General features: G+C 47.3%; 2 protein-coding genes across 5 annotated transcripts in view; both read right to left on the reverse strand.

Moving 5' to 3' along the window:
• CCDC61 (coiled-coil domain containing 61) overlaps window positions 1-18,531 on the reverse strand; it is a 107,444-nt gene that overhangs the window by 32,714 nt on the left and 56,199 nt on the right. The window lies entirely within an intron of this gene.
• On the reverse strand, window positions 1,175-17,559 carry LOC128420273 (uncharacterized). 4 transcript variants are annotated; one of them, XM_053401864.1, is made up of 8 exons: window positions 17,242-17,559; window positions 15,665-15,715; window positions 13,813-13,840; window positions 13,349-13,379; window positions 10,476-10,533; window positions 8,230-8,267; window positions 5,509-5,539; window positions 1,175-1,400 (listed from the first exon to the last, which is right to left on the reverse strand). In XM_053401864.1, the coding sequence occupies exons 1-8, from the start codon at window positions 17,491-17,493 to the stop codon at window positions 1,239-1,241; spliced, it is 651 nt and encodes a 216-aa protein (XP_053257839.1). In that variant the 5' UTR covers window positions 17,494-17,559; the 3' UTR covers window positions 1,175-1,238. The 4 variants fall into 4 exon arrangements, with proteins under 4 accessions (XP_053257839.1, XP_053257840.1, XP_053257842.1 ...); XM_053401865.1 differs by having other exon boundaries at window positions 1,271-1,400; window positions 8,234-8,267; window positions 17,242-17,557; XM_053401867.1 differs by lacking the exon at window positions 5,509-5,539 and having other exon boundaries at window positions 1,271-1,400; window positions 8,234-8,267; window positions 17,242-17,557.

Raw genomic sequence — 18,531 nt, forward strand, 5'->3', positions numbered from 1 at the left:
AGGGCAGCCGTGGCGAACATTTATCAGCTTGAGGGCCAGATTCCATTCAGGGCTGCCTTCCGGGGGCCACATACAAAGAGTGGGCGGGGTCAGAGTCAAGGGTGGGTGGAGCAATGAATATAATTTTTTTGCCTTTGTACAGTTAGCTGTTTGACACCCGCCCACACCCAACGATCTCTAACCTCCTTCCAGGCACTATCAGAATTCAAGGCTGCGTTCTAGCCAGGAGAAAACAGGGTGTGACCTGGAGCGAATATTGAGGGCCAGGTAAATAAGTCTAGAGGGCCACATTTTACCTTGGACCTGAGGTTCCCTTGCTCTAGGACATGTCTACATGCCAAAGCAAAGCCATTTTCAAATCTTAAAAATAAAAATGCATTTGCCACTGAAAGACACTTTTTGGAACTGCAGTTCTTAGCGCCTTCACAGCAAGGAACACAGGAGCTCGATAAATATTAGACAACTCAGTTGGATAGAGCGTGGTGCTAACACCGCCATGGTTGCAGGTTCGATCCCCGTTAAGGGGACGGTTTCATATTCCTGCATTGCAGGGGGTTGAGCTAGATGACCCTCAGGGTCCCTTCCTTGATTGATTGATTGATTGATTGAATTTATATACTGCCCTATACCCGAAGGTCTCAGGGCTGTTCACAGAACAAAATCAGAATATAAAACCACAAAATATATAATCAAAATAAAAACAACAACCCAACAGCCCTTCATGATTCTATGAGCCTTCTATACCTAGTCAGACTGTTCAGGCAGGGGGGTTGGGCCCTTGTTATGTACTGAGTTGAATAGGATCCAAAAGGCAGCAGTCTGATTGGTCCTAGAACAATAGGATTCAGAATGCAGCGGTCTGATTGGTCCACAGGAGCCATCCAATCCAGCTCCAGGTGGAAGTGAATCCGCAACCTGATTGGCCTACAGGTGAATCCCGGAATTAGCCAATCACGTGGGGCCCATTGTGTAAATAATCTATATAAAGCGGACATTCTGGGGGAACTTCCATTTCCTCCTCACCACTATGAGCTGAATAAAGAGCATGAAATCCACTCTCGACGCCGAGTATATACCAGCCCTTCTGCCTGCCAAGCAGCTGTCCTTACTACTGGGGTGTGGCTGTTCGCATGGCGCGCTGGCAGAGGATTCAAACTGGACGGGTCGGGGGGGGCAGCGAGCTCCGCTTCCAATTGGGCAAACTGCCCACGCCTCCTTCAGAAGGCTAGCCTTACACATCAGAACTTCAGAGTCACCCTTCCTAATCCAAAAATCACAAACAGAAGACAAGAGTTTATTCCGGAAGCTTCTGTTTGCATCCCACAGTGGCAAAGAGCTGGGGTCAATCTCTCCGTTGGCTCTGACCTCGTCACAGGCTCAGTGGCTCGGTGTTTTCTTGTCTGAGGAGAAACGAAAAGGAAAGGAATGATTAGGCCCCATCTGTGCTCATTAAGACGCAGCAACCGCTCTCAATTCCCCACGGTTTAATCTGCAAAGGCCAGACTGCAAGATCCCTGCCTCTGGGCCTCGCTGATGTGGTCCAAAGGATAGCAGACCAAGACATTTGGCACCAGCTGAGATGAAGAAATTGACGGAAGGAGGCGTACAAGGCACCAGCCAACCACCTTAGGGACTCCGGATTTGTGTAGGGTCTACTCCTGAGCCTTTTCTTCTCCCAAAGGATGGATGGCGGCTAACAGGTTGAGGTTGAATCCTGACAAGACAGAAGTACTGTTCTGGGGGGACAGGGGGCGGGCAGGTGTGGAGGACTCCCTGGTCCTGAATGGGGTAACTGTGCCCCTGAAGGACCAGGTGCGCAGCCTGGGAGTCACTTTGGACTCACAGCTGTCCATGGAGGCGCAGGTCAATTCTGTGTCCAGGGCAGCTGTCTGCCAGCTCCATCAGATACGTAGGCTGAGACCCTACCTGCCCACAGACTGTCTCGCCAGAGTGGTGCATGCTCTAGTTATCTCCCGCTTGGACTACTGCAATGCACTCTACATGGGGCTACTTTTGAAGGTGACACGGAAACTACAACTATCCCAGAATGCGACAGCTAGACTGGTGACTGGGAGCGGCCGCTGAGACCATATAACTCCAGTCTTGAAAGATCTACATTGGCTCCCAGTACATTTCCGAGCACAATTCAAAGTGTTGGTGCTGACCTTTAAAGCCCTAAACGGCCTCGGCCCAGTATACCTGAAGGAGCGTCTCCACCCCCATCGTTCAGCCCGGACACTGAGGTCCAGCGCCGAGGGCCTTCTGGCGGTTCCCTCACTGCGAGAAGCCAAGTTACAGGGAACCAGGCAGAGGGCCTTCCGGTAGTGGCACCCGCCCTGTGGAACGCCCTCCCACCAGATGTCAAAGAGAAAAATAACTACCAAACTTTTAGAAGACATCTGAAGGCAGCCCTGTTTAGGGAAGCTTTAAATGTTTAATAGGTTGTTGTATTTTAGTGTTTTGTTGGAAGCCGCCCAGAGTTGCTGGGGAAACCCAGCCAGATGGGCGGGGTATAAATAATAAATTATTATATTATTATTATCCTGCAAGGCAGCAGAGGTTTAGGATCAGAGATGGGCTCTCTTCCCGGGTGGACGAGTCCCACCTGCCCCTCACTCCCCTCTATAGCACATGCAGAAACTGCCTTCTTGACTCCTGGACCTACTCTTTGTCTTGACCGCTCAATCCGCCGGAGTCTGGCTTTGCATGCAGGGAAGTTGCTAACCCACCAAGGGTTTGGCATGCCCTGGGATCTTTGGATGAAGGGTGGCATACAAATTTAATAATCATAAAATAAGTATAATAGTGTTGGGCTTGCCAACCAGAAGGTTGGCGGTTCAAATCCCTGCAATGGGGCAAGCTCCTGTTGCTCTGTCCCATCTCCTGCCAACCTAGTGGTTTGAAAGCATGCCAGTGCAAGTAGATAAATAGGTATCACTGCGGCGGGAAGGTAAACGGCATTTCCTTGCACTCCGGCTTCCGTCATGTTATTCCTTTGCACCATAAACAGTTTAGTCCTGCTGGTCACATGACTCGGAAAGCTGTCTGCGGACAAACGCCGGCTACCTCGGCCTGAAGTGAGATGAGCACCGCAACCCCATAGTTGCCTTTGACAGGACTTAACCGTCCAGGGGTCCTTTACTTTTACCTTTACAGTTCCCAGGATTCTTCGGAGGAAGTCATGCACCTTAAATGTGAGGTGTATAAAGAGCATTTAAAGCGCATGAGTCCTCCCAAAGAATCCTGGGAACTGTAGTTTGCTAAGATTGGCGGGAATTATAAATCTGTTAGGGGTAAACTACCGTTCCCAGTAGGGGAGCAGGTGGCGCTGTGGGTTAAACCACAGAGCCTAGGGCTTGCCGATCAGAAGGTCGGCGGTTCGAATCCCCACAACGGGGTGAGCTCCCGTTGCTCGGTCCCTGCTCCTGCCCACCTAGCAGTTCGAAAGCACGTTGAAGTGCAAGTAGATAAATAGGTACCACTCCGGCGGGAAGGTAAACGGCGTTTCCGTGTGCTGCTCTGGTTCGTCATGCGCTGGCCACATGACCTGGAAGCTGTACGCCGGCTCCCTCGGCCAATAAAGCGAGATGAGCACTGCAACCCCAGAGTCGTCCACGACCGGACCTAATGGTCAGGGGTCCCTTTACCTTTACCTTACCATTTCCAGTATTCTTTGGGGAAAGGTACGTGCCTTAAATGTGCTTTATATGGTGCGGCTGCGAAGTTAGAAAAATGGATGGGGTAGGACAGAGAGCAGGGTCTTTCGTGATGCCAGCCACTCTCCTTTCGGTTCAACAGTCTTGGATGTTTCAGGAGCAGCGCGCAAGGCTTTTGGAAATGTGGACATCCGAGGTCGAAATGTGACATTAATTGAACTAGGCGTTTGCAGGAGGAGGAGAAGGATGGCTCCTAGCGCTTAACATCTTCATCTTCCTAGAACGCACAAAGGTTGCGAGAGCGGGAAACTCTGCTTCCAAAAATTCGCCATGCAAAATCCAGAACTCTTGTCAACCCAAATTGTGCCTGGTGACTTTATTGAGGTGGTGGTGGGGAAATGAATGCAAATATACACATTCCAGTCAATTGAAGAAGAAGAAGAGTTTGGATTTGATATCCCGCTTTATCACTACCCGAAGGAGTCTCAAAGCGGCTAACGTTCTCCTTTCCCTTCCTCCCCCACAACAAACACTCTGTGAGGTGAGTGGGGCTGAGAGACTTCAGAGAAGTGTGACTGGCCCAAGGTCACCCAACAGCTGCAGGTGGAGGAGCGGGGAAGCGAACCCGGTTCACCAGATTACGAGTCCACCGCTCTTAACCACTACACCACCCTGCAAGCAAGGGAACTCTTTTGGGAAGCAGAATCTGTGTCCCAGGCAAAGCTGTTCTCAAAGTCAGACTAATAATAATAATAATAATAATAATAATAATAATTTATTTGTACCCCGCCCATCTGGCTGGGTTTCCCCAGCCACTCTGGGCGGCTTCCACAGAGACAAAAAATACACTAAAATGTCACACATTAAAAACTTCTCTGAACAGGGCTGCCTTAAGATGTTTCCTGAATGTCAGGTAGTTGTTTTTCTCTTTGACATCTGGTGGGAGGGCGTTCCACAGGGCGGGCGCCACCACCAAGAAGGCCCTCTGCCTGGTTCCCTGTAACTTGGCTTCTCGTAGTGAGGGAACCGCCAGAAGGCCCTCGGCGCTGGACCTCAGTGTCCGGGCTGAACGATGGGGGTGGAGATGCTCCTTCAGGTATACTGGACCAAGGCCATTTAGGGCTTTAAAGGTCAACACCAACACTTTGAATTGTGCTAAATTTGAATTTAAAGCACATTCGGAGCACATTATTTCCCTCAGAGAATTCTGGGCACTGTAGTTTAGCCTTCACACTGTTACAGTCACCAAGGAATGCGTTGCCACAAATGTGCTAGGATAATGTGCAGGCTGATCCAGGAAAGGGAAAAACTCTGGTTTGGGACAGGAAGAAGAGAGTTGAGAATAGGGGAAGTCCAGCTACAACAGGAAGTGCCTTACTTTTTTTTTTGGTAACGTAGGTTTTATTTATTTTCATCTTTAAACTGTTTTCAACTTTAAGCGCGGTGGCACTGAGATATATCTTTGCACTGGAGCGTACAACATAACGACAGTTTACATGAAAACAGAAATTAAACAACAATTAGAAATAAAAATAGAAATTCAACAGAAACAGAACAGAAATTAAACAATAAACGTTTCTGAATGTGTTAACAACATTGCGTCAAGGTGCGTATACCAAAATTATTACGGGTGCTACTGATATGAAATGATGTCTATTACTGTGTGTTCCTTAGACTGGTGGCTGGTATTTTGGATCAGTAGCGATTAGAATTTATAGGAAAGGGGAAAGGAAAAATAAAATGTGCTTCACGCACTCCAGACTGTGCTCCAGACTATGGGTGCTGTTTTACCATATGCCTCGTTATTTGTGTAATCGATAAAGTCACACCAAAAGGCATGAAACGGCCTTACCTTTTGCTTTCCCCTTGGCAAGTACAGGAACCTGGGGGGGGAAAGGACACGACTAAATGACTAAACAACAACAAAAGATAAGCCACGGCCCACATAATTGATCGCATTACACCGGTGCCTTTTTCTGGGGGGACGCGGGGGTACACATAACCCCTAAACATTTTGTGAATCTAAGTTTGGCTTCTGTTTGGCTAAGTTTGGCTTTAAATGGGTGTAGTGGTTAAGAGCGGTAGTCTAGTAATCTGGGGAACCGGGTTCGTGTCTCCGCTCCTCCACATGCAGCTGCTGGGTGACCTTGGGCCAGTCACACTTCTCTCAGCCCCACTCACCCCACAGAGTGTTTGTTGTGGGGGAGGAAGGGTAAGGAGAATGTTAGCCGCTTTGAGACTCCTTAAAGGGAGTGAAAGGCGGGATATCAAATCCAAACTCTTCTTCTTCTTCAACAGCATCTCGTGTGCATCTTTTCTTGTCGGTCTTTGTGTTGGATCCCAAATTATGAAAATCCTTCCCCACAGAGGTGAGTCTAGTACCTTGGTCATGCAGCTTTTGCTGTCTGCAGCGACAGACTTTGGGCTTTTAAAATTTCAGCAGCACCCTGTGCGGCTCTGCTGCTTCTGTGAATGCACACTTCTTGATCCCGGTCTTTGTCAGTTAGGGTATTATTTTGTTTTCTGCGGGGTGGGGTGTGGGACACACAAAAGCACACACACTCTGCTGCTTTCACTAAATGTATACTTTGGCTGGAACGGATTTCCTTTTCTTAATAATAATAATAATAATAATTGCAACAGTTTTATCTGTTTTGATACGTTATATTGTTATAACCTGTCCTGGGCCCCTATATGGTGGAGAGTGGATAAGGAATATTTTGAACAGGGCTGCCATATTTCAAAAAGTGAAAAAGTTGTGCAGCTTTCTTTTGCAAAATCTTTACCCCCCTGCCCTCCCACCGCAAAAAAATGAAGTTTTTGAGCTATTTTTAAAGGAAATTGCCAAAAAAAAAACCAAAAAAGACACTTCCGATATGGGCTGCCATGTTCATGGGTTTTCCCGGACATCATTTTCGACGGGCGAATGTCCGGGATATTCCAGACATAGTAAAGGGTAAAGGGACCCCTGACCATTAGGTCCAGTCGTGGCCGACTCTGGGGTTGCGGCGCTCATCTCGCTTTATTGGCCAAGGGAGCCGGCGTACAGCTTCCGGGTCATGTGGCCAGCATGACTAAGCCGCTTCTGGCGAACCAGAGCAGCTCACGGAAACGCCGTTTACCTTCCCGCCGGAGCGGTACCTGTTTATCTACTTGCACTTTGACGTGCTTTTGAACTGCTAGGTTGGCAGGAGCAGGGACCGAGGAACCGGAGCTCACCCCATCGCGGGGATTCGAACCGCCGACCTTCTGATCGGCAAGCCCTAGGCTCTGTGGTTTAACCCACAGCGCCCCCCCGCGCCCCTTTTTCCAGACATATGGTAGCCCTATTTTAAATGGAAAACTAAATCTACTCCTGACGCAGAAATGCCCTCTCCATCCCTGGAACCTAAGCCTAATAAATAAGTTCCATTTTGTTTTGATAGTCACTAGGCAACTGCCTCTCACTCCAGGGACATTTTCTTTTTCCCCTCTCTCTCTCTCTCCTTCCACTCAGCATCTGCTAACCCAAGGAGTGCAGAAGGAAGATCACTGAACCGTGGGCGCCTCTTCGCTTCCTTCTCCTTGGAAATGCGAGTTGTATTTGAGGAGCAGATGCCAGGTTGCATTAGATCTCAAAATCAAGTATTTCCCCCCTTGCCCTGTGTGTCTGTATGTGTGTGGTGCGTACGTGCGCGCGCGCGCACGCACACACACACACACACACACACGTGGGGGATTTGAAGGGATGGGTTCCCAGAACGATTTTTGAAATGTCGCAGGTAAAAAAAAAAAAAAATTCAAAAATGAAGCATTTCCTTCACGTGCTACCAGTTCCGGAACATTCTCCCGTGCAAACACACAAATGTGCACCCGCCAAAAGGAAGGGGAATGATGTGCATGCGCTTCAGGCATGGATCGTGGCCTATTGCACAGATTTTGCTTTGAGTCCTTTACAGTGGTACCTCAGGTTAAGTACTTAATTCGTTCCGGAGGTCCGTTCTTAACCTGATACTGTTCTTAACCTGAGGCACCACTTTAGCTAATGGGGCCTCCTGCTGCCGCCGCGCCGCCGGAGCACGATTTCTGTTCTCATCCTGAAGCAAAGTTCTTAACCTGAAGCACTATTTCTGGGTTAGCGGAGTCTGTAGCCTGAAGCGTATGTAACCCGAGGTACCACTGTATTTAATAAACCGTTTGCAATTTAAAACCCAGCCCACCCAAAAGGCTTGAGCAAACATTTCAAATGAAACCCCAAATTATCTTATTCATTATTGCATATATTTGCTTATATTAAATAAATTTATTAAATTTCTACCCCGCCTTTCCACCAAAAGGCCCAGCAAGGTGTATACGGGTCCCCCCTCCCCATTTTATCCTGACGACAACCTTGCGAGGTAGATTAGGTTAACAGGGAGCAACTGGTTCAACGTCGCTCAGTGAATCCTGGTCTCCTTACATCCTAGCCCCAAGTTCACAGCATATGAGAAAACAGTATTTTAAAAGAGCCATTTCAGACCAGGTTGCTTAAAAGGAAAGGGGGATAAGGGGGTTGAAAACGCAGCCTCAAGCCAAGGACTCTCGATTGACTTACGTACACAGCTGCTCTTCGAGAACATAAATATCGTCTTGCTGTAAAGAAGGAGAGAAAGAGTTGATCATAAAAACGGCCGCTAAGTGTAGTCAACGCTTGTAGAAATCAAGTCACTCCAGAGAGCGAAATATTTAAAGGTTTGTATTGAGGCAGGTCCGCACCCAAGATTTCCGGGCAACCGTTTATTATTTTAGACCTCAAAAAATATTCCATGGTGAGACGGAATACAACTACAGGGGTACCTCGGGTTATGAACTTAATTTGTTCCAGAGGTCCGTTCTAAATCTGAAACTGTTCTTAACCTGAGGTACCACTTTAGCTAATAGGGCCTCCCGCCACCGCCACCGCGTGATTTCTGTTCTCATCCTGAGGTAAAGTTCTTAACCCAAGGTATTACTACTGGGTTAGCGGAGTCTGTAACCCGAAGTGTTTGTAACCCGAGGTAACACTGTATCTGCAACACCACACGGGTTTTGAACCTGTGTTTTGCTGGACTACATTGGAAGCAGGGGCGTCAACTATGGAAGCAGAAGGGGCTTCGGGTCCCGAAATATTGGTGCTCGGGGGTCTCTGGAAGTACTCTACGAGGAGTTGCCTTCAGGCCCCAGGCCTGTTGGCAGACCAACTCCACGTTGCAAAGATGTCTGCAAGCATGACATGATGGCTGGCAACATCAACCTTGCCATGTTGGAATCCCTTGCAGACAGTCAGGTTGTGCATCCATTAGGTAAAGGGATCCCTGACCATTAGTGACCGACTCTGGGGCTATGGCGCTCATCTCGCTTTATTGGCCAAGGGAGCCGGCGTACAGCTTCTGGGTCATGTGGCCAGCATGACTAAGCCGCTTCTGGCGAACCAGAGCAGCGCACGGAAACGCCGTTTACCTTCCCACCGGAGCGGTACCTATTTATCTACTTGCACTTGATGTGCTTTTGAACTGCTAGGTTGGCAGGAGCAGGAACCGAGCAACGGGAGCTCACCCTGTCGCAGGGATTCGAACCGCCGACCTTCTGATCGGCAAGTCCTAGGCTCTGTGGTTCAACCCACAGCGCCACCTGCATGCCCTACCATTACAGAACAACAAACCCCTGTGTTTCAAACTTAACACAACAAACAACACAAGCAACACGATGACCAGTATACTAGATAGCACTGCAATTCTTATTGCATAATATACATGTTTTAGTACAACAACAAAAAACCGGTACACTTGTAAATTCTCTAATATATTTGAAATCAAATGAACACACACCTGTCAATCTTTGAAAGTCCGTAAAAGTATAATAATTCTATGGTTGAAACAAAGTAATAGATGCTGTCCTGTGGGCTAAGCGGTAAAACTTTTTAGGAGTTCAGGGGCTGAAGTAGTTAGTGAATAACAACGTAGGACAGTGATCCCAGATAATCTTGACTGTTTCGCTGGTCATAAGGCTATGTAACCACTCATATCCTTATGACCACTGCTCCTTGTGCATTTTTCTAATCTATGGGTTGTGCTGAAGAAGATTCCAGCAAAACAGTCAGATTATTAGCAGCAGTTTATCTGAATTTCAGGCAGGGGGGTTGGGCCCTTGTTATGTACTGAGTTGAATAGGATCCAAAAGGCAGCAGTCTGATTGGTCCTAGAACAATAGGATCCAGAATGCAGCAGTCTGATTGGTCCTAGAACAATAGGATCCAAAAGGCAGCAGTCTGATTGGTCCTAGAACAATAGGATCCAAAAGGCAGCAGTCTGATTGGTCCTAGAACAATAGGATCCAAAAGGCAGCAGTCTGATTGGTCCTTGAACAATAGGATCCAAAAGGCAGCAGTCTGATTGGTCCTAGAACAATGCAGCAGTATGATTGGTCCGCAGAAGCCACCCAATCCAGCTCCAGGTGGAAGTGAATCCGCAACCTGATTGGCCTACAGGAGAATCCCAGAATTAGCCAATCACGTGGGGCCCATTGTGTAAATAATCTATATAAAGCAGACATTTCAGGGGAACTTCCATTCCTCCTCACCACTATGAGCTGAATAAAGAGCATGAAATCCACACTTGACTCTGAGTATATTTCACATGCACATGCTTGCCTTAGAATGCCACCCCGGGATTTATTTCTGCTCTTCGCTGCTGCCAGCGGGGATGAGGCCACAGGTCATATTTCTGCCTGCTCCCTTCTGTGTCTGTGGTTGGCCTTCCTCCTCGCCTAGCATAAAGATCCCAGGGTCCTGCGTGAAGAATGGCAGTGCCAGGGACGACTCACCAGAGATTCCTGAAGCTCCTTCAGCTGGTGAACTTTCTTCTTGATCTTGTCGTTGTCTCTGAAAGTCAAGGAAGGGAAGGTTTCAGAAGAGTGGGTGGGCAAAATGCATCATTTTCCTTGGCTGTATTCAAGGGCATATAAGAACTTTAGGTTTCCACCTTTCAAACTGATCTGAAGCACCTGGACACCTCCTATGCCAGACATTCATCCTGGTCTGCTTGCACCAAGTTCACATGGAAGTTACCGTATTTTTCGCTCTATAAGATGCACCAGACCACAAGACGCACCTAGTTTTTGGAGGAGGAAAACAAGAAAAAAAATATTCTGAATCTCAGAAGCCAGAACAGCAAGAGGGATCGCTGCGCAGTGAAAGCAGCGATCCCTCTTGCTGTTCTGGCTTCTGGGATAGCTGCGCAGCCTGCATTCGCTCCATAACACACACACACATTTCCCCTTACTTTTTAGGAGGGAAAAAGTGAGTCTTATAGAGCAAAAAATACGGTATATTCTATCTGGTTTTTCATGAGCATTTGTTCCGATTTGTTGACGGGGCAGTTACACGACAAGGAACATTTGCTCCACATCTACCTTGACTTCTTTCTTTCTTTCTTTCTTTCTTTCTTTCTTTCTTTCTTAACGTCATTGAAAAAAGAAGTGGATTTCTTGTGCTAGGCCAACAGAGCGCTTTAACTTAATCTAAGCAGACTAGTGTGTGCCTGAATTATGCCTGCAAATAAATGATAGCTTGGAAGTGCCTATTAAACAGCAAACTAATAATAATAAAACTAATAAAGACTTTTTGTGGTCTGGAAATTGATGGGCAATGCACTGAAAAGTCTGATAAGCACATTTACAGGAAGATATGCAAATATCCCACAAGCCAATCAGGATAAATGCAAGACACTGTTTACACTGGCTGGCAGCAGGGATAAAGAGGTGTGAGTTCAGATCATTGATCCATCAAGCTTGATACTGCCTGCACTGGCTGGCAGTGACTCTCCGAAGATTTAGGCAGGACTCTTCAGGATAAAGGGATGCGGGTGGCGCTGTGGGTTAAACCACAGAGCCTAGGACTTGCCAATCAGAAGGTTGGCGGTTCAAATCCCCGCAACGGGGTGAGCTCCCGTTTCTTGATCCCTGCTCCTGCCAACCTAGCCGTTCAAAAGCACATCAAAGTGCAAGTAGATAAATAGGTACCGCTCCGGCGGGAAGGTAAACGGCGTTTCCGTGCGCTGCTCTAGTTTGCCAGAAGCGGCTTAGTCATGCTGGCCACATGACCTGGAAGCTCCCTCGGCCAGTAAAGCGAGATGAGCGCCGCAACCCCAGAGTCAGTCACGACTGGACCTAATGGTCAGGGGTCCCCTTTACCTTTACCTTCAGGATAAGAGCAGATGCTCTACCACTGAAGCACAATTTCTCCTCTTCTTTGCTCCACCCCCTTCTTTTAAAAAAATTATCCAAGGCTTTTAATAGGTGGATGCTGTTTTCCTTGATCTGCTTACAGACGGCAAGAGAGCAGCCGACACCCACATTTAGGATTAACACTGTCGCCTGAAAGTTCATCCCTAACTGCTTTCAATCTTTTGACTAGAAAAGTGACATATTAATATTTTCAATAAACGTATGTATGGTTCCCCACCCTTAAAGTGCATTTGTAGAGCATATAAGTTTGAATTTTTAAATATATGCATATTTTATTGGGTTGTTGTTTTTATTTTGATTATATATATATTGTGGTTTTTATGTTGATGCCTGAAATATACCGTATTTTTTGCACCATAACACTCACTTTTTTCCTCCTAGAAAGTAAGGGGAAATGTCTGTGCGTGTTATGTAGGGAATGCCTACGGGTGCCGGGGGGGGGGGTCTGCTGCAGTCGTGAGCAGATCCATGGTTCCCCTTCCTTCCCTCCTCCGTGGCTTGCTTTGAAACAGCAAAGCGGGAGAAGAGTCGCTGAGTGGGGAGGAGAGAGGGACAGAGAGCCTGCTTCTTTAAAGGAGCAAAGCGGGAAAGGAGAGGAGCCTGTCCGGTTGGTTCCTTTAAAGCAAGCAGGCTCTCTGTCCCTCTCTCCTCCCCACTCAGCTCGCTAAATAGCAGCAAAGTTTTTCAGCTCGCTAAGCTGGGGATGAGCGGGGAGGAGGGAGAAAAGCAGAGCCGGCTTGCTTTAAAGGAGCAAAGCGGGAGAGGAGAGGAGCCTTCTCCCCTTATACCCCTCTTCTTCATTATTAGCAGCATCCTTCTCCACCCACCCCACGCATGCTCCTTGTCCCTTGAGTGCTTTTCCTTCCCTCCCCACTTAAAACGTGGTTAGAAAGCACGGATCCACATGGATCCTCAGGATTTTTGCACTGGGTCACCCCAAATTCACCATCAGATGAATTTTTTTTTCTTGTTTTCCTCCTCTAAAAACTATGTGCGTGTTATGGTCGGGTGCGTGTTATAGAGCGAAAAATACGGTACTTGGGAGTCGAGAGTGGATTTCATGCTCTTTATTCAGCTCATAGTGGTGAGGAGGAATGGAAGTTCCCCCAGAATGTCTGCTTTATATATGTTATTTACACAATGGGCCCCACGTGAATCGCTAATTTCGGGATTCACCTGTAGGCCAATGAGGTTGCAGATTCACTTCCACCTGGAGCTGGATTGGGTGGCTCCTGTGGACCAATCAGACTGCTGCATTCTGGGTCCTATTGTTCTAGGACCAATCAGACTGCTGCATTCTGGATCCTATTGTTCTAAGACCAGTCAGACTGCTGCATTCTGAATCCTATTGTTCTAGGACCAGTCAGACTGCTGCATTTTGGATCCTATTCAACTCAGTACATAACAATGCCCCACATCAATAAACAAGCAAATACATAAATCGGAAATACCTAAGTAAGATTTCTTCTGTTGACTTGAAAACTGAAGGAGAGAAAGGAAAGATAGTAAAAAAAGGCAAATTCTCCTAAGACAAGATTGGTGACTATTAACTAAAAATCTGTCTGGAGCAAGCGGCAATTCAGATATTGCTGGACTACAGCTCCCATCATTCCCTTGACCACTGACCAGGGGCTGATGGGAGTTGGAGTCCAACAGCATCAGCGGGTGGGATGCTCTCGTTTCCCACTAAACCCAGAGCTAGCTTGGAATTAAGTCCAGCCCTGGATGGCCTGTTGAGAAGGGGGAGGACCTGGCCAGGACCCTCAGCTGCTGAACCAAACCTCTCCATGTGGGAAAGACGCCACTGCAGGACCAACACGTCTTTGCATGTCTGGTCCTCAAAACAAGTCGGTCACTTCCCTACCCATCAGGTTCTGTTCCCACCGCAACCCTGCAGGGAAGCAAAACGTCTCACCTTCATTTTCCTCCCTTAGCCTTGAATTCTGCAAAGGTCAGGAGAAGAGGAACTTGGTTAGTAGACAGTGATAATGTGGGATGTAATCCATAGCTACAGTCAAGTGCAACATTCCTTATTTCCCTAGCGTGGAGGTGGAGCCAGAGAGCCAGTGATGGGCAAAACCACCCCGAGTGAATGGAGGTGTAAGTAAGAGGGCAGGTTGGTTGGCGTTTCCTCTTCATCGCAATGGACCAGCCTCCCCTGGACACAGCGACCCAGGAATAATAATAGTAATAATAATAATCATTTATCATTTATCATTTATACCCTGCCCATCTCAGCCACTGGGTGGCTCCCAACAGAGTAATAATAATAATAATAATAATAATATGATAAAACATCAAACATTAAAAACTTCCTTAAACACTGCTGCCTTCAGGTGTCTTCTAAAAGCCAGATTGTTTATTTCCTTGACATCTGACGGGAGGGTGTTCCACAGGACGGATGCCACCACCGAGAAGGCCTTGTGCCTTGTTCCCTATAACCTCACTTCTCGCAGGGAGGCAACCGCCAGAAGGCCCTCGGAGCTGGCCCTCAGTGTCCGGGCTGAACAATGGGGGTGGAGATGCTCCTTCAGATATACTGGGCCTTTGAGGCCATTGAGGGCTTTAAAAGGTCAGCACCAGCACTTTGAATTGTGCTCGGAAACGTACTGGGAGCCAGTGTAGGTCTTTCAGGACCGGTGTTATGTGGTCTCTGTGGCCACTTCCACGAGGAACAACCAAAGAGGTGCTCCCCCAGCAGGGCTGCCAACTTGAATGAAGTATTGTGGGGGCCCAGGTAAGCTTCGCAGTGCATAATCGATCACATGACGCAGTGCACACACACCATTTTAATGGGGCTGCCCATCCACTTTGTGGGCCCCCGGGCCCCTCAAATATTTTATTGTGGGGGCTTATGCCCCTATGACCCCTGGGATGTGGCTCCTATGTGCCCCAGTGACAGAAAGTGGCAGAAAGCAATGTCTCTGCCATAAGCTGACTTGTACCAAGTCTGACTGTTTCTCCACCTGGCTCAGTACAGTGGTACCTCAGGTTAAGTACTTAATTCGTTCCGGAGGTCCGTTCTTAACCTGAAACTGTTCTTAACCTGAAGCACCACTTTAGCTAATGGGACCTCCTGCTGCCGCCGCGCCGCAGGAGCACAATTTCTGTTCTCATCCTGAAGCAAAGTTCTTAACCTGAGGTACTATATCTGGGTTAGCTGAGTCTGTAACCTGAAGCGTATGTAACCATAGATACGGTATTGTCTCTACAGATCTCTGGGGTTACAGTCTGGCTTCTCTCCCAGCTTTGCCTAGAGATGCTGCCAGGATGAGACCTGTGACCTTCTGCTTGCAAAGCAGATGTTCCACTGCTAAGCTATAGATCTGCCACTCATAGGATGCCAAGAGGCCCCTTAAAGGTAAAGGTAAAGGGACCCCTGACCATTAGGTCCAGTCGTGGCCGACTCTGGGGTTGCGGCGCTCATCTCGCTTTACTGGCCGAGGGAGCCGGCGTTCAGCTTCTGGGTCATGTGGCCAGCATGACTAAGCCGCTTCTGGCGAACCAGAGCAGCGCACGGAAACGCCGTTTACCTTCCCGCCAGAGTGGTACCTATTTATCTACTTGCACTCTGACGTGCTTTCGAACTGCTAGGTTGGCAGGAGCTGGGACCGAGCAACGGGAGCTCACCCCGTGGCGGGGATTCGAACTGCCGACCTTCTGATCGGCAAGTCCTAGGCTCTGTGGTTTAACCCACAGCGCCACCCACGTCCCTTAAGGCCCCTTATCTCTCCCCTTATCTCTCTGAGCAGTTTTACAGTGCTCACCATTTGCCGCAAGTTTGCGTTGGCCTTCTGAAGGGATCTGATCTTTTCCATCTGTAGGAAAATTGAAAAAAATAAACAATGAACAGGAGACGAAACATGAGAACCCGTAACACCCTTCTCAAATATATATATATTCTTTGCTGTAATAAATTTGTTTCCAGATTCCCCTCCAAAACGTTCAGCTGATAAAGCTGACCTTGAATACCCTCAATTATTCCTTGAATGCTCAAGCATTTGCTGAAACCTGATGTCCATATTTAGCATCCTTTTGTATATAACAGAATGTGGCTATTGGGGGGACGCGGGTGGCACTGTGGGTTAAACCACAGAGCCTAGGACTTGCCAATCAGAAGGTCGGCAGTTCGAATCCCTGCAACGGGGTGAGCTCCCGTTGCTCAGTCCCTGCTCCTGCCAACCTAGCAGTTCGAAAGCACGTCCAAGTGCAAGTAGATTAATAGGTACCACTCTGGCGGGAAGGTAAACAGGGTTTCCGTGCGCTGCTCTGGTCCGCCAGAAGCGGCTTAGTCCTGCTGGCCACATGACCCGGAAGCTGTACGCCGGCTCTCTCGGCCAGTAAAGCGAGATGAGCGCCGCAACCCCAGAGTCGGTCACGAATGGACCTAATGGTCAGGGGTCCCTTTACCTTTACCTTTATGTGGCTATTGGTACCCCTTGGCATTTGCCTGGATTTGATGGATGACACTGAATAACATATATGCAGCAGTCTTTGCTTCCATAAAATTGAGGGGGGGGGACATTGCTATTGGGTTGTTCTTGTTTTTATTTTGGTTATGTATTTTGTGTTTTTATATTATGATTTTATCCTGTGAACTGCCCTGAGACCTGTGGGTATAGGGCAACAACAACAACAAACTAATAATAATAATAATAATAATAATAATAATAATAATAATATTTGAAGATGGCTATCATATCTCCTCTCATGCTTAGGTTGTATATAAAGGAATAAAAATAAAATGTAAATAACTAAAAGCCTGTAGCCTCAGGACACCACAGTTTCAGCTGACCTTCCTTCCAAGGAAACTGGACTCTGGGCGAGTGTTGAAACCCCTGGAGATATCTCACCGCTCAGAGACTGGGGTGGCGTGCAACGTTATGTTCTTGTGGTCATCACAAATCACCCCAATTGCACATTAAAAAGGATGTCCAAGGAGGACTTGGAAGGCTTAGAAGCTTGAAGGAGCATCTCCACCCCCATCGTTCTGCCCGGACGTTGAGGTCCAGCGCCGAAGGCCTTCTGGCGGTTCCCTCCCTGCAAGAAGCAAAGCTACAGGGAACCAGGCAGAGGGCCTTCTCGGTGGTGGCACCCGCCCTGTGGAACGCCCTCCCACCAGATGTCAAAGAGATAAACAACTACCTGACATTTAGAAGACATCTGAAGACAGCCCTGTTCAGGGAAGTTTTTAATGTGTGACATTTTAGTGTATTTTTAATCTTTGTTGGAAGCCGCCAAGAGTGGCTGGGGAAACTCAGCCGGGTGGGCGGGGTACAAATAATAAATTTTTATTTTTATTTTTATTTTTATTATTATTATTCCGACTCCGAAGGATACTCACCAGGTTCTGATTCCTCTGTTCCAGTAAGAGAAGCCTTCTCCCTCGCTCCGCCATGGTGGCAGCTACATGCAGAAAGCACCGTGAGCAGAGGGCAAAGGATGCCACGGTCCCATAAGACGGCCCAGTTTTTCTCCTCTCAACTTGCAGCCGCAATCTGGGCTGGTCTTGGGAGTTCCTCACTAAGCTGGGGCCTGTTGCCCTCAGCACCCAGTGCCCCTCCATCTTGCCTTGTGACGGTGCCCGTGATGTCATAGGAGACTTGAGGGTTTATTTTTGACAAATAAATATAACATCCTACGGGGACATGGCTTTTGGGTACCTTCAGAGGCAAGGGAGGAGAAGGACCGATGGTCTCTGTGCATCTTAGGTGCACGACTGAATGTTTTGGCACTTGCCTGCTAAACCAGAGGCAAGGAAACCTTTCTTTTTTTAAAAAAAATAATATTTATTGAAGTTTCAAATAATTACAAAAATAGGGGGGAAAATAATAAAACAAAAAGTACAAAATACTGAAAAATAAAAACAATTAAAAACAAATCAATCCTCCCATTACTTATCTTTCATTGGCTTATTTCCCTGACCTCCTCACACCTCCCTTTTTTGTATTCTAGGTCAATTATCCATTTCAGCAAATCCTTTCCCTCTTTTCAAATTATTGTCCTGTAAATTTATCTTGAAACTAATATAATTTTACTTTCCCTCCTTTCACGAATTAACAGTCTATTTTTCCTAAGTCTTTATAGCATATCTGCTACAGTCACATAGATTCATTTCAACATCCTTCTAACATTCATTAATTTTACAATGTTTCTGTAAATAGTCTTTAAATTTTTTCCAATCTTCCTCCACCGACTCTTCTCCCTGGTCTCGGATTCTGCCAGTCATTTCCGCCAGTTCCATGTAGTCCATCACCTTCATCTGCCATTCTTCCAGGGTGGGTAGATCTTGTGTCTTCCAATACTTTGCGATGAGTATTCTTGCTGCTGTTGTAGCATACATAAAGAAAGTTCTATCCTTCTTTAGCACCAATTGGCCAACCATGCCCAGGAGAAAGGCCTCTGGTTTCTTCAGAAAGATATATTTAAATACCTTTTTCATTTCGTTATATATCATCTCCCAGAAAGCCTTAATCCTTGGGCATGTCCACCAAAGGTGAAAGAATGTACCTTCAGTCTCTTTACATTTCCAACATTTATTATCGGGCAAATGATAAATTTTCGCAAGCTTGACTGGTGTCATGTACCACCTATATATCATTTTCATTATATTCTCTCTTAAGGCATTACATGC

The sequence above is a fragment of the Podarcis raffonei genome, chromosome 8 (assembly GCF_027172205.1).
Source record: "Podarcis raffonei isolate rPodRaf1 chromosome 8, rPodRaf1.pri, whole genome shotgun sequence".
NCBI lineage: Eukaryota > Metazoa > Chordata > Lepidosauria > Squamata > Lacertidae > Podarcis > Podarcis raffonei.